This window comes from Sciurus vulgaris (assembly GCF_902686455.1).
Source record: "Sciurus vulgaris genome assembly, chromosome: X".
Classification (NCBI taxonomy): Eukaryota; Metazoa; Chordata; class Mammalia; order Rodentia; family Sciuridae; genus Sciurus; species Sciurus vulgaris.
Genome location: NC_136471.1, coordinates 40755893 through 40770008, shown reverse-complemented (window position 1 = coordinate 40770008; position 14116 = coordinate 40755893). Strand labels below are relative to the sequence as shown.

Here is a 14116-nt window from a genome sequence, read left to right as displayed (position 1 = left end):
TGTATGTCCTCCTCGTTCAATTTAGGCAATTCATATGTCTCTAGAAACCTGTTGATGTCTTCGAAATTTTCTATTTGGTTAGAATATAGATTTTCAAAATAGCTTCTAATTATGTTTTGTATTTCAATCGTGTCTGTTGTGATATTTCCTTGTTCATTCCGAATTTTGGTGATTTGGGTTTTCTCTCGTCTTCTCTTTGTTAGAGTGGCTAAGGGTTTATCAATTTTGTTTATTTTTTCAAAGAACCAACTATTTATTTTGTCAATGTTTTGTATAGTTTCTTTTGTTTCAATTTCATTGATTTCAGCTCTGAGTTTAACTATTTCCTGTCTTCTACTACTTTTGGTGTTGGTCTGTTCTTCTTTTTCTAGGGCTTTGAGCTGAAGTGTTAGGTTGTTTATTTGTTGATTTTTACTTCTTTTATTGAATGCGCTCCATGAAATAAATTTTCCTCTAAGTACTGCTTTCATAGTGTCCCAAAGATTTTGATATGATGTTTCTTTGTTCTCATTTACCTCTAGGAATTTTTTAATTTCCTTCCTAATATCTTCTGTTATCCATTCATCATGTAATAGCATATTGTTTAATCTCCAGGTGTTGGAGTAGCTTCTGTTTTTTACTCTTTCATTTATTTCTAACTTCAAACCATTATGATCTGATAGAATACAAGGTAGTGTCTCTATCTTCTTGTATTTGCTTACATTAGCTTTGTGGCATAATATATGGTCTATTTTAGAGAAGGATCCATGTGCTGCTGAGAAGAAAGTGTATTCGCTCTTGGTTGGATGGTATATTCTATAAATGTCCGTTAAGTCTAAATTATTGATTGTGTTATTGAGATCTATGGTTTCTTTGTTCAATTTTTGTTTGGAAGATCTGTCCAGTGGTGAGAGAGGCTTGTTAAAATCACCTAGTATTATTGTGTTATGGTCTATTTGGTTTCTGAAATTGAGAAGGATTTGTTTGATATACATGGATGAGCCACTGTTTGGGGCATAGATGTTTATGATTGTTATGTCTTGCTGATTTATGGTTCCCTTAAGCAGTATGTAATGTCCTTCTTTATCCCTTTTGACTAGTTTTGATTTGAAGTCCACCTTATCTGAAATGAGGATGGATACCCCAGCTTTTTTGCTGAGTCCATGTGCATGATATGTTTTCCCCCATCCTTTCACCTTTAGTCTATGTGTATCTCTTTCTACGAGGTGAGTCTCTTGCAGGCAACATATTGTTGGATCTTTCTTTTTGATCCAATCTGCCAGTCTATGTCTTTTGATTGATGAGTTCAGGCCATTAATATTCAGGGTTATTATTGAGATATGATTAGTATTCCCGGTCATTTGGTTCATTTTATTTATTTATTTATTTATTTATTTATTTATTTATTTATTTATTTTGAGACGACTTGGTTCTTCCTTTATTTGACAATTCCTTTAGGATGGTTCCTCCCATTGCTGATTTGTTTCTTTGTTTTTCATCTCTTCCTCATGGAATATTTTGCTGAGAATGTTCTGTAATGCTGGCTTTCTTTTTGTAAATTCTTTTAGCTTTTGTTTATCATGGAAGGATTTTATTTCATCATCAAATTTGAAGGTAAGTTTTGCTGGGTATAAGATTCTTGGTTGGCATCCATTTTCTTTCAGGGCTTGAAAAATGTTGTTCCAGGCCCTTCTAGCTTTTAGGGTCTGGATTGAAAAATCTGCTGATATCCGTATTGGTTTCCCCCTGAATGTAATTTGATTCCTCTCTCTTGCGGCCTTTAAAATTCTGTCTTTATTTTGTATGTTGGGCATTTTCATTATAATGTGCCTTGGTGTGGGTCTGTTGTAATTTTGTATATTTGGAGTCCTATAAGCCTCTTGTACTTGATCTTCCATTTCATTCTTCAGATTTGGGAAATTTTCTGATAGTATTTCATTGAATAGATTGTTCATTCCTTTGGTCTGTTTCTCTAAGCCTTCCTCAATTCCAATAATTCTCAAATTTGGCCTCTTCATGATATCCCATAGTTCTTGGAGATTCTGTTCATGATTTCTTACCATCTTCTCTGTTTGTTCAACTTTGTTTTCAAGGTTAAATATTTTATCTTCAATGTCTGATGTTCTGTCTTCCAGGTGTTCTATTCTATTGGTTATGCTTTCTATGGAGTTCTTAATTTGGTTTATTGTTTCCTTCATTTCAAGGATTTCTGTTTGGTTTTTTTTCAATATCTCTAACTCTTTATTGAAGTGATCTTTTGCTTCCTGTATTTGCTCTTTTAACTGTCGATTGGTGCGATCATTCAGTGCCTGCATTTGCTCTTGCATCTCGTCATTTGCTTCCCTGAGCATTTTAATTATGTACATTCTGAACTCCCTTTCTGTCATTTCTTCTGCCATGCTGTCGTTGGGTTTCATTGATGTAACATCTAGATTTGTTTGCAGCATTTTCTTTCCTTGTTTTCTCATATTGTTCAGGTATCAGTTGACCGCTGTGATATTGCAGATTTCCTCTATTGTCTTATAATATCCCTGAAGATTTCTATCATATCCCCTCTTAGTCTTCAGTAGCCTGAAATCTTGGAGGAAGTTGATAATGCAGTGCTCCACAAGGGAGCTGACTCCCTAGGGGTGGTGGCCTTCTGGTGGGGTATATTCCCTGCTAGTGGGCAGAGGTACCTTCACTTGCTGATGAATGGTCATCCAGAAGGGAAGTAGGTTATGGGCTGATGCAAGACCAGTTTGGGCCTGTGTCTCTGATTTTACGGTCCTTTTGGGAGAACCTCACCCAACAGGGAGGAGTCACCTGGTGGGGAGGTCTCGCTGGTCGGTTTTCCTCCCAGAGGTTCCGTTCAATTCACAACTACTGCCTGGGCTGGGCAGCCTTCTTCTGCAATGTTCCCAGGGACCCGGACCTACCTCCTGGGCCTGGAAGCCTCACCCTTCGCAAACGAATCTCCTTCGGCTGCCTCTCCTCAGAGAAGCTGCCTGCAGTCCTGGAGCCTTCGCTCTGCCCCTCAGTTTGTCTGTGGGGCCCTTCCACCAAGAAGCCGTCTAGGACCCTGCTCTGCACTTTTCGCCTGGCTATGCGGCCCCTCCTCTGAGCAGCCACCTGGAGCCCCTTACAATTGCTCCGAGTCCCAGTGACCCGCCACACACCTTTTCCTCCGGCAGCCACCTGTTGTTCCGTGCGGTCGCTCTAAGACCAAGTGACCCACCACGCACCACTTTCTCCACCAGGCAGTCACCCAGAGATCTGGTGCGTCACGAGTCCCAAGAACTCACTGTGCACCTTCTTGTCCCAACTGCCTCCCGTAGCCCTGGTGCAGTCACTTCGAGCCCAAGCACCCCGCCGCGCTCCTCCTCCTTCTCCAGACAACCCCCCTATGTTCAGGAGCGGATGCTCTGGGACCAAACCACTCACCACGCTGTTCCACCGGATAGCCGCCCAGAGCCCTGGCGCAGCTGCTCCAAGTCCAAGCGACGTGCCGAGCCCGTATTTCTCCTTCTTCTCTGGGCAGCCCCCTGTGTTCAGGGGTGGTCACGTTCAGTCCAAACAGCTCACCAAGTACCTTCTCGTTTGGGCAGCCTCCCAGAGTGCGGGTGGGTTGCGCCGAGTCCAAGCGCTGTGGTGAACAGCCACCTCTCCAATGCTCCCAGCTGTGTGCGATCACTGCTCCGGCGGGGGGAGGGGCGCCTCGCCGGCAGCTCTACTTTGCAAAGATCCCTGCTTTCGGGGCTACCGCCCTGTCCGGGGGCTACCGCCCCGTCCGGGATGCCTGCCCAGTGGGAAACACTCACCCGGCTCCTTTGAGTTGGTCCCAAGTCTCTCAATATCTCCTTTTCTTGAGTCCTGAGTCCACGCTGCTCCTCCGGATAGCCGCCCGGAGCCCTGGCGCAGCTGATCCCATTCCAAGCGACGTGCCGAGCCCGTATTTCTCCTTCTCCTCTGGGCAGCCCCCTCTTCAATGCTCCCAGCTGTCTGCGATCACTGCTCCGGCGGGGGGAGGGGCGCCTCGCCGGCCGTTCTACTTTGCAAAGATCCCTGCTTTTGGGGCTACCGCCCCGTCCAGGACTCCTGCCCCGTCCGGGACGCCTGCCCAGTGGGGGACTCTCGCCCAGCTGCTTTGAGTTGGTCCCAAGACTCTCTATATCTCCTCTTCTTGAGTCCTGAGTCCTGGAGCAACACGAAACGCAGCCACCCTCTAGTCCGCCATCTTGAATCCGACAACTAAAAGTTTTTTAAAAGATCTACATCTGGAGATGCTGCTAGCTCTTCTATTTTCTTCGATTTAAAAAATTTGAAAAATTGAGCAGATTTTTACGATGTTTAGAAAAAATGAAGTATTTCATACACCGCTTCCCCAAGATTCCTAGATTCAAGCCAAGGTTGCATCTGAGGTGCAATTTTTAGTGTTTTTTGTTTTGGGAAAGAGAAATCAAGAGTTGGAAGTAAAATGGCAGCTGTTTGATGCTGAAACATTACTTTTAAACAGGTGCTTCCACTTTCAATTACCTTGAAGGAGTTAGGAGAAACATCTCAATTTCATGAAAAGAGATCATAGCTCTGACTTTGGGCTCATTTGAGTTGTGTTGGATTGAAAAAAAACTGTGTTTAGTCTTCTGACTACACTTAGAGCCCTATCAAGAGCTTTTTGTGACTGTGACACTCTTTGATTTTAGTATCTCCATCAACAAAATATATGATTATTTCTATAATAGGAGATACACAGGGACACAAGATGGTCCTTTGCTTACAGAAGTTCCCAAATGAGAAGTCAAGATACACAAAACAATGGACAATACAAGAAAATATATTTAAATGCTAAATTCTATTATTGTTGTTTGGATGTGATTTATCTTTAAAAGGTATTAATGCTTTTCATGGAAGACTGCATTAGTTCTTTCAAGAGCAGGTTGTTATAAAGCAGGTCATTTCCTTTGTTCCCTCCCTCTCTTCCAAAAACACTTGTTTCCCTTTCTAATTTTTGCCTTGCATGGAGCAGCATATGGCCCTCACCAGAAGCCTAGAAGATATGGCAACACAATCTTAGACTTCCAGTCTCCAAAACTCTGAGCCAAATAAACCTCTTCATTTTATAAATCACCCAATCTCAATTACTTTGTTATAGGAATACAAAATGAACAGACATGTATGAACCAGAGTAAGCTCTGAAGGTGGTCAAAATAAGGAGATCAAAGAGTGACCAGGTAGGACTATTAGAAAAGGTGTACCTTTAGTTGGACTCTTCAAAGATGAGTGAGATCTTAATTATGTAGGAGAGAGAAGGGGAGCTATTCCAAGCTTGTGGGGAACAAGATCTGAAGAGAGGAGAGAAAATGGGGAAGAACATGGCAAGTTATAGTATAAAGAGATCAGCCAGCCAAGAGCAGGTGTGTGTAGTGATGTTAAAGAAATGAGGATGGGGAAAAAAAGAGAAAAATGAGGATGGGTAGTGAATTAAGAAAGGACCTGTTTTACAGATGATGTTTAAAAACAAGCTGAAGGGGCTGGGGTCGTGGCTCTGTAGTAGAGTGCTTTTCCAGTATGCATGAGGCCCTAAGTTGATACCCCAGCACCACGAAGACCAAAAAATTTAAAAAATGCATGCACATTGCAAATGCATTCATCAAATTACTGAAATTTCTTAATGAAGATTTGCATCCAAAGGGAGAAAAAAAAAAAAAAGAAAACAAGCTGAAGAATTTAGATTGCATAATATGGTAAGAAGTGGTAGCTACAGTAAATCAACATGAACCAGTAGTTCCTTAAGAAGAAAATTCCTAGAGTATTATGAAGAACATACAATGTAGAAAGAATAGCATACAGACTACTGTATCATGGAGGGGCTGCTGGTTTCCTAGTTGGATGATGAGTTGGGGATCCCAGGAATATAAGACTATAAGACTACCACCAGTTCTATCTCATCTCTTCTCTCCAGGAATATAAGACTACCACTAGTTATTCCCCTTCTCTCCCCTCCCCTCTTCTTCCCTCCCCCACTTTCTCTGTACTGGTGATTGAACCCAGGGGGCATGTAACCACTGAATCACATTTAGTTACTTAGGGCCTCACTAAGTTGCTGAGTCTGGCTTCAAACTTGCCATCCTCCTGCCTCAGTCTCTGGACGGAGTCACTGGGATTACAGGCATAAACCACTGCATTTGGCTTATCTCCTTAACTTTTGAGCCAGTCTTTCCTCAATCTGGAGAGGGTGAAGAAGAATGTGGTGAGGCTGGAGTTGAGACGTGAGAGATAGACCTAGGCATTTTCTTTTACCTCTCTGTCTAGGATAGTCCCCCTCAATTATTGGTTTTTATAAAATCTGCCCTTTGTGGTATATGGTACCATAGAAATTTCTTAATTTACTTATGTCATTATATGTTAAATGTCTGTGTTCTCCACTAAAACTTCATTAGAGCTGGTTCCATGTCTGCTTTTGTCCACCATTGTATCTCCAGCACTGGCACAGTACCAGCTACTTAGTGGTTACTTAACAAATGTCTGATGAATGAAAGAAAGTAGATATTTACCCTTGAGACTCTTTAAGCCTGACAACAGAGAGAGAGAGACAGATGGGATGAAAGCGGTCCCCTGTGGTTGTGAGTGGGAGGTTGAGGCCCTGATGTGGAATGATGGGCAGTGTGGTTACTCTCTGAGGAGTATCTGCCAATCCCAATGTGCTATATTATGTCTCTCCTCCCCCTTTACTCTCTTGCACTAGGAGAGACCCTTGCCACAGTGTTAATGAATGGTCTCCAACAAGGTGGTGTGGGGGTTAAGAATTTGTGACTCCGGAGTCAGAGTAACGATGTTTAAATTTAGTTCTGACACTGTCATGTAGTTTTGGGCAAATCACTTAGCTTCTCCGCCTACATTTTGTTGTCTGTAGAATGGAGATTAAAATAGGTCCTACTACTGAGAGGATCAAATGAGTTACTGCATATGTAAGTGCTTAGAACACCACCTGGCACATTGTAAGTAAGTGTAGATCATTTACTATATATATAGTATACACACGCATCAGTAATTTGATAGTCAATAGTCTACCCAAAATACTATTCCCTTGTCTATAGTCAAGTATGCAGTCTTCCTCTTTGCTTTGGCAAGATAGACAGGAGACAGGCAAGCAGAAAAGATAAATGGTGGAGGGAAGCTGGGCGTGGGTTTGGATTTGAGGCCTGCCTGCCCAGAATGTGGCAGCAGTACAATCTCTGAAGAGATCTGTTCTTCTGATAAAGTTTCCCTTAAGGTTCTAGTGGCCGTTTGTGTCCTGCTTCCAGTTCAGATGAGGTTTGCTCAAGTGCCAGCAATGACATGCACCCTGCCAATACTCTCCTGACTGTCCTAGCCTCACAGACGTGTCTAAACAACTAAGGCTGGATCTCAGATTCAATCCACATCTAGGATGGCTGTCTGATCCAGGGAGAAAGGCACAAATTAGTGTTTGGTGACAGTGAAGAGAGTCTGTTTCAATGGGGCCCTTTATATGAAGGTTTGCAAGTTCAGCACTCAAAAGGTTATTTCTTCTTCAGTATCTGGCCTGCAGTTAGGGTGGCCAGCACAGGGGAGAAGTGTCTGGGTTCCCTGCTGTGTGAGTAATATGCTTATACAAGATACACCTTTGTAAAAACATCATTTCAACAGAAAAAAATAACTAGATGCTTCAAAAATGAGAACTTCAAAGGAGTTTCAACCACATTATATACAACTGAAAGATGTAAAGAAATGGGAGGCACAGAAAAAACAACAAATTTTATAAAAGTGTAGGATTTATTCTTTATAAGGAAAGATGAAAGGAAATGGTGTATTTAGGCTGGAGGAGAGATGGCAAAGGAAGAATTTAATGAATTGTGAAGTATATAGAGGGACAATACACAGTCAGAAGGAACTAGCTTTCATGTGCTGCTTCTAAGAACACAATAAAGGGAAAGAAATTTAAATTGTGACAAGAGAACTGAAGATAGTCCCAGGATCTGTTATCACAAGGACTAGAAAGAAAGTTCTGTCTGTGAAGATTAAATACACAAAAAGACAAAGCTATTGGAAACTGAGGAGAGGGCTCAGTTCTGTTAATTTTAGGGTAATAACTGCTACTTCTTAAGCATTTTTATAGTTGAGAAATGCAAGGTTCTAATTGCAATAGCTTGTTCAATGTAACCACACTGTCAAATCTATATATTTCTGGATTCAGAACCTATGTCCTCTGCAATTCATTGTCTCTTGAATATAATAACATGCCTTTTCATGATTTCCTTATCTTTCTATTATTAATTGTTCTTCAGTTTAGATTTCACATATCCTTTACTCAAAACAAAATAATCTTAGCCTAACAACTGTATTATAGTGACCAGCTGGTTATATTAACAACCAGATATATGTTTCTGATCAGTACAGACTATTTTCCATTTGGGAAATACTCAAATTAAGTTGTGGAAAGATAAGAAAGGAGGTGAGGAATGAAACATCTATTTTTCCTGACTGAAATGTAATAATAGCATTACAGATGGTACAGATATATGTGCACACATTTTAATAAACAGATATGGAAAGATCTGGGGCCTTACTGAATGAAGCATAAATCAAATTAGGCCAGAAGTGGGTCTATATTAACTTTTAAGTGCTGGAACAAAGAGCATATTAAAAGCAACAAGAATATAATGGTAGTCAAAACAGAGTCAGTTATTTCAGAAAGAAATATTGACTATTGGTTTCTAAAGAGGGAAGGAGGAGAAAAAAATCTAGGGATCAAGACTAACAACAAATAATTTCCTATTGAATATGAACTGATATATAATCAGTAACATCTTCCACAGAGGCTATGATAATTTTTTTCTCAAAGTTTCCTGAATTAGGAGTATTAAGAGGTGATGCAGAACATTTAAAAGGTGGAATGACTATGGAGGCACTGCCCTTGGATGGCATTAAGATAGTTTTCATGAGACCCTGGTAGTTTTCCAGAGATGGTTAGTACAGATAAGCAAGCCTTACTCTCTCCCCACTCTCTGGTCTCTTGTCTAAACAAGATCTGATCTTTCCCTCTTATATGTGGTTCACTATGATACCATTTGCTACAAGGTGATGCCACCAGAGAGGCCTTCACCGGAGTTGGTAGCAAGCTGCTTGGACTTGCAGCCTCCCAACCAGTGGGCTAACTAAATCTTTTCTTTACAAATTTCTCAGGCTCAGTTATTTTGTTATAGCAATGGCAAACTACTACAAGGATCAGTAATTTAGGGGCAAAACACAATAATTATACCCTATTTTAATACTTCAGTATCTAAGTCAAGTCATGGGTAACTTTCTAGTAATCTTTCCAATCTAGTGTGCAGTACTTTAAAGAGCACCTACTCTATGCCTCGTGCAGTGGGGGAAATAAAGATGAACCAGAAAGAATTAATGCTTTAAGAAAATTATACATTATTAGGGATGCTAAGACACAAGTATAGATAATAAAAGACAAAAGATGATAGGTGATAAATGCTACTGGTGAAGCATAGGTTAAATGCTAAGGGGTCATAGAGTAGAGGTAGGTTTACTCTTAGATTGCAGGGTTAAAAATGTCTCCAAGTAGTACAAAAATTAGGGATGGTGTTGGGAAGGCAGAGAATAAAGAAAGGTCTTCCAAATAGTATTTTTTAAAATATGTCCTGATGATGATTCCTGCATTAGTATTTAATTAGTGCTTTGGAGATAGGTCTTGAAGGGCTGGCAGGATCTCCATAGACAGGAATGAAGGGAAGGAATTTCCCAATTAGAGGCACCATTCCCTGCTCCCAATCTTTACTGTATAAGTACAGTTGTTACATAGGCAGCCTATGTCTATTTCTGTCTCCTTTTCCTCCCAGTTCTGTAGAATAAAATGGTCAACGCTCATTCACTCCAAACTTGTTTACCATATGATTGGAATTAGATGGCCTGACCAATCGGAAATCAATATTGGTTACTTTTCTATAGTTTATTGGGTTTCACACTTTTAATAGGCTGTTTCAGCACACTGAACTCAGATATACAACCGTAGTTCAGGGCTATCCTCAGTTGGTTACATGACCTTTGGAATGTTTTATGAAACTGGTAGTCCATATGCTACCATTTTGCATCAGAATGATAATGCAATCTATTTAAATACAGATTCCTGGGCCCCAGTCTGAGGCCACTAAATTAGAATATCTGCAAGTGGGTTGTAGAGATCTAAAATTTCAACACATCCTCTAGGAAGTTTTGAAGCAAAATAAAATTTGAGAAACATTAAAAGAGAAAGGAAAGAGCAAAAGCACAAAGGAATGAAAGCACAGGAAAAATATAAGTGAAACTTTAAGTAAATGAATGGAAGAATATTGGGCTATAGAGATAAACTGAAGCCAGACCAATGGGGGATTCCATCATCAGAGTCAGGGGAGTGACATGTATTCTAATGTCAATAGGCAGCATATATTTCAGTAGCAGAGTACCATGGTTAAGTGCTTCAAATCTTGAGCCAGGCTTCCAGGAGTCAAGTCTTAGCTCCTGGAATCACCAGCTACTTGAACTTGCATAAGGTTCTTAAGCTTTCTCTGCACTGGTTTCCTCATCCACAAAATAGTAGAATAATAGGACTCACCTTATAGGATTGTCATGAGATTAAATGAGTTCATATATGTGAAATGCTGAGAATTGGGAGGGGCACATAGTAAAAATGATGTCAGTATATAGACTTTCAAAAAAGTGTGTAACAAGGTTAAGGCTACCTTTTGGAAGGCTAAGATGGCAATAATGCATAGACGTCACCTGCCTGTTCTTGATAAGCAAATCCTATATTTCTTCTAACTCGTGTTTCTCAACCTTGGCTGAACATTGGAATCACCTCCTCCTCCTGGTCTGGGTAGAAATCCACCAAGACAAGTTCAATTTGCACCCATGCTTAAGAATCAGTGTTCTAAGTATATTTCAAATCTGTCCCCTTTCCATTATTGACTACTCACTATATGCAACACAATATCCTAGGTTCTTTTCTTGCATTATATCACTTAAATTTCAGAAACATCTTTGAGGCAGATGCTAATATTATCCTCACTTTAAAGACTGTTTGGAAGATTGAACAAGGTCATCCAACAAAAAAGGCTGGAGCTAGAACTGAGACAGGCTGGTATCAGACTTTCCACTCAAAATCACCACTTGGCACTGTGTCCCCAGTCCAAACAGCCACCCTCTCACACTAGAGAGGTCAGCTCTTTGGTCTCTCCACTTGCATTATTGCCTCCCTCCATTTTAATATGGACATGACACTCAGTGAGATCTTTTAATACATCAACTGGCTCATGTCATGATCTTGCTCACAAATTTCCATTTGTTTCCAATGCACTAAAAGTTGAAATTCAATTTTCCTCCCATGGTCTTTCAAGCCCTATATGGTCTTACTCATCTATTCACCTCTCCAGCCTCATTTCATCTCTTGTCAGTTTCAACTACAATCACCATATTCCAGTCACAGTTGTCCTCAGGCTCATTGCATGTTCCAACCTTCCCTACCTGGGGCCTTTGAACTTCTTGTTTTCCTCTGCCTGGAATGCTCTTCCCCAGGCTCTTTACGTGGATGGCTCCTTTTCATCTTTCAGATATGAGCTTAAAGGTCACCTACTCAAAGGTCTCCCTGACCACTCAAGCTAAAACAAGCCTTTTTATTTTCTCAGTCCTTTATTTCTTTAATAGTACTTATGTTGTTTAGGTTTAGACATTTATTTATGTATTTGTTTATTATTTGTCTTCTCTGGTAGAACAGGAGTTCCATAAGAGCAAAGAACATACTTGTGCTACCAGGTATGCTACATATAGTTGTATAGGTTATATACTGCATGAGGGTGCTATAGCTAAAGGGAGGCATTCCCAAAGATTTTTCTGGCAAATGGCAATAACATATCTTAACAAGGGGCTCCTTTTTGTGATACATATAATTCTGCCATATAATTTAGCAGTACCCTGTATGTCTACTCTATTTGCTAATATGTACCCACCTTTAGCACTTTGTTGAGCATATGGTAAATGCTCCAAAAACATGTTGACTGGATATAAGGAAAGAGACAATATTAGGATATTGCCAGTGGGAAAATAGAGGGATATCCCAGACTGCTGAGAAATTTAGTTATTTTCAAAGAGGTAACAGAGGTAAAATTAAAAGTGATTAGGAGCCTAGAGGGAAAAAGTGGTGCCATTTTAAAAAAAGAATGGAAGCCAAAGAAGAAAACACTGGTTTGAGAAGATGACAATGATTCTATTTTTTATATAATTTAGAAGATGATCCGTCCCATTTTGCTGTTAGTGAGCTTATCATCATTTTATTGTGAGATTTTAAAAATAGAACTGAATTTGCTCTGCACAGTCTTTTAAATGGTTACATTAATGCTTTTCAAGGTCTGTTCTTCCTTTAAAGGATGTACATGTAAATGGTTGTGTTTTATGATACAATAATTTAGGGACCAAGCTAGAAAGGATTAAGGAAGGAGAGATAAATATAATCACTTTCACATTAGATGACTCCCACCCAGCATTCTATGCTGAACTTCAACACAGCTTCTTTTAAGCTATGGCCCTTAAAAATCAATGTTTTAATCTTATTCCCCCTTTTGTGAAGTACTTCTGAAAACTAAGATTACCTTAGCCAATCTCCTTTCCCTAAGAGACTAGACAAATATTTTCTTCTTTTCTAAGTTCTGGTACTCAGGATGGCAGCAGCCAAGGTCTTGGTATTTAAGACACCTACCTCTGCATACCCGGCAGCAGGAATCTGGAACCGAGACTGGGAATGCACAAGTTAATTTAGGACAAGTCTTGAGACCACAATACACATTCCCCTCCTGCCAAGGAGAAACAGAATTATGATCAGAATGATCTGGGATAAGATTTGTAAGGGCTTATTCAGTACCAAGAATACAGTTTGGACTCAAAACATGACACTATCAGTTCTACGTATTTCCGTCATTTTATTATACATTTTTTATTTTGTTTGCTTACTATTTCTCCATGCTAGAGATTAAGTTTGAGAAGAGTCATCAATTCAAGTCAGGCATTCTGGTCAGTCCTGAGTGGTAGAAAGTATTCTCTGAGGGTTCTATGAGCCTCCAAACCACCAAATATAGTCTTGCTCATCTCTTCTTTGTATACTACATCCCTTGGTCCCAATCACACCCTAGATGGATGTTGGGAGTATAAGGGCATAAGGATTTAGGTCAAAGCTACTGTTTATAACATTTATTAGAGTCCCCCTTTCAAACCAAAAACAGGCTGTCTTTGAGGTAATACAAAATTATACAAAATGGTCTGAATTCCACAGCTTAATCCAGTGCAGGATAAGGGAGAGGATTCAGTTTACTTGCTGGTTACATCTGTCTTTGCAGTAATTTCCATTTCCTAAAATTCTATCTTTTGAATGGTATTCCTTAAACTTTCCTCTTAATTCTTAGAAGTATATCCTTCTAGAGTTAGAAGATTTCCTGAAAGCTAATTAAGAAATCAAGGTCACAACAAAATTCTCCCAAATTACTGAGATACTACATGTCTACCATAAATCCCAAAGGGCAGATTCTAGAACTTTCCTTAGCTATCCAATATTTAATGCCCTTTACAAGCAGTGAAGTTTTTTCTACACCTACTTTCATCCCTTCATGCTTTATTTTAAATATTCATTTTTATTCCATTTCCTAAATTTGTCAATGATATTCTCTGGAAGGCACAATTAGGTAAAGCTGAATGAGTGTGTTTTATTTGTGAACTATATGCAGTTCTTTCAGCAAGTGATGTCACATGAATCATTGTAATAAAGCATATATAGAATTTTCTCATTGTAGGACACCAGGAATTATCTGGTTAGTAGAATACTTCAGAGATGATGATCAACAGACACCACATTTTTTTGTGAATTGGATTGAGTGGCCCTATCTGATGACAATGGCCATAGAATGCCAGTGAATTTTCTACCCATAACATTTTCAATGCTTCAATTAATTATGAGTCCCTCTGATGAAATTTTAGGTGGCATAACAATAATCAAAAGGAGTGTAGATCAAGTCAAACAGATCATCTTCACCCATTTAAGCAGTCTTTGAGCTTTAAGCCTGGGACACAACTGGACCTGAGCTCTTCAACAGAGCTGTTCAGGGTTGGT

General features: G+C 39.8%; 1 protein-coding gene across 7 annotated transcripts in view; it reads right to left on the bottom strand.

Annotated features, from left to right (window-relative positions):
- Window positions 1-14116, bottom strand: part of CHRDL1 (chordin like 1) — a 114256-nt gene that overhangs the window by 39312 nt on the left and 60828 nt on the right. For all 7 annotated transcript variants that reach the window (XM_079124857.1, XM_079124861.1, XM_079124858.1 and 4 more), the window contains exon 6: window positions 12716-12809. In XM_079124857.1, coding sequence (XP_078980983.1) covers window positions 12716-12809 — 94 coding nt within the window. The remainder of the gene's footprint in view (window positions 1-12715; window positions 12810-14116) is intronic.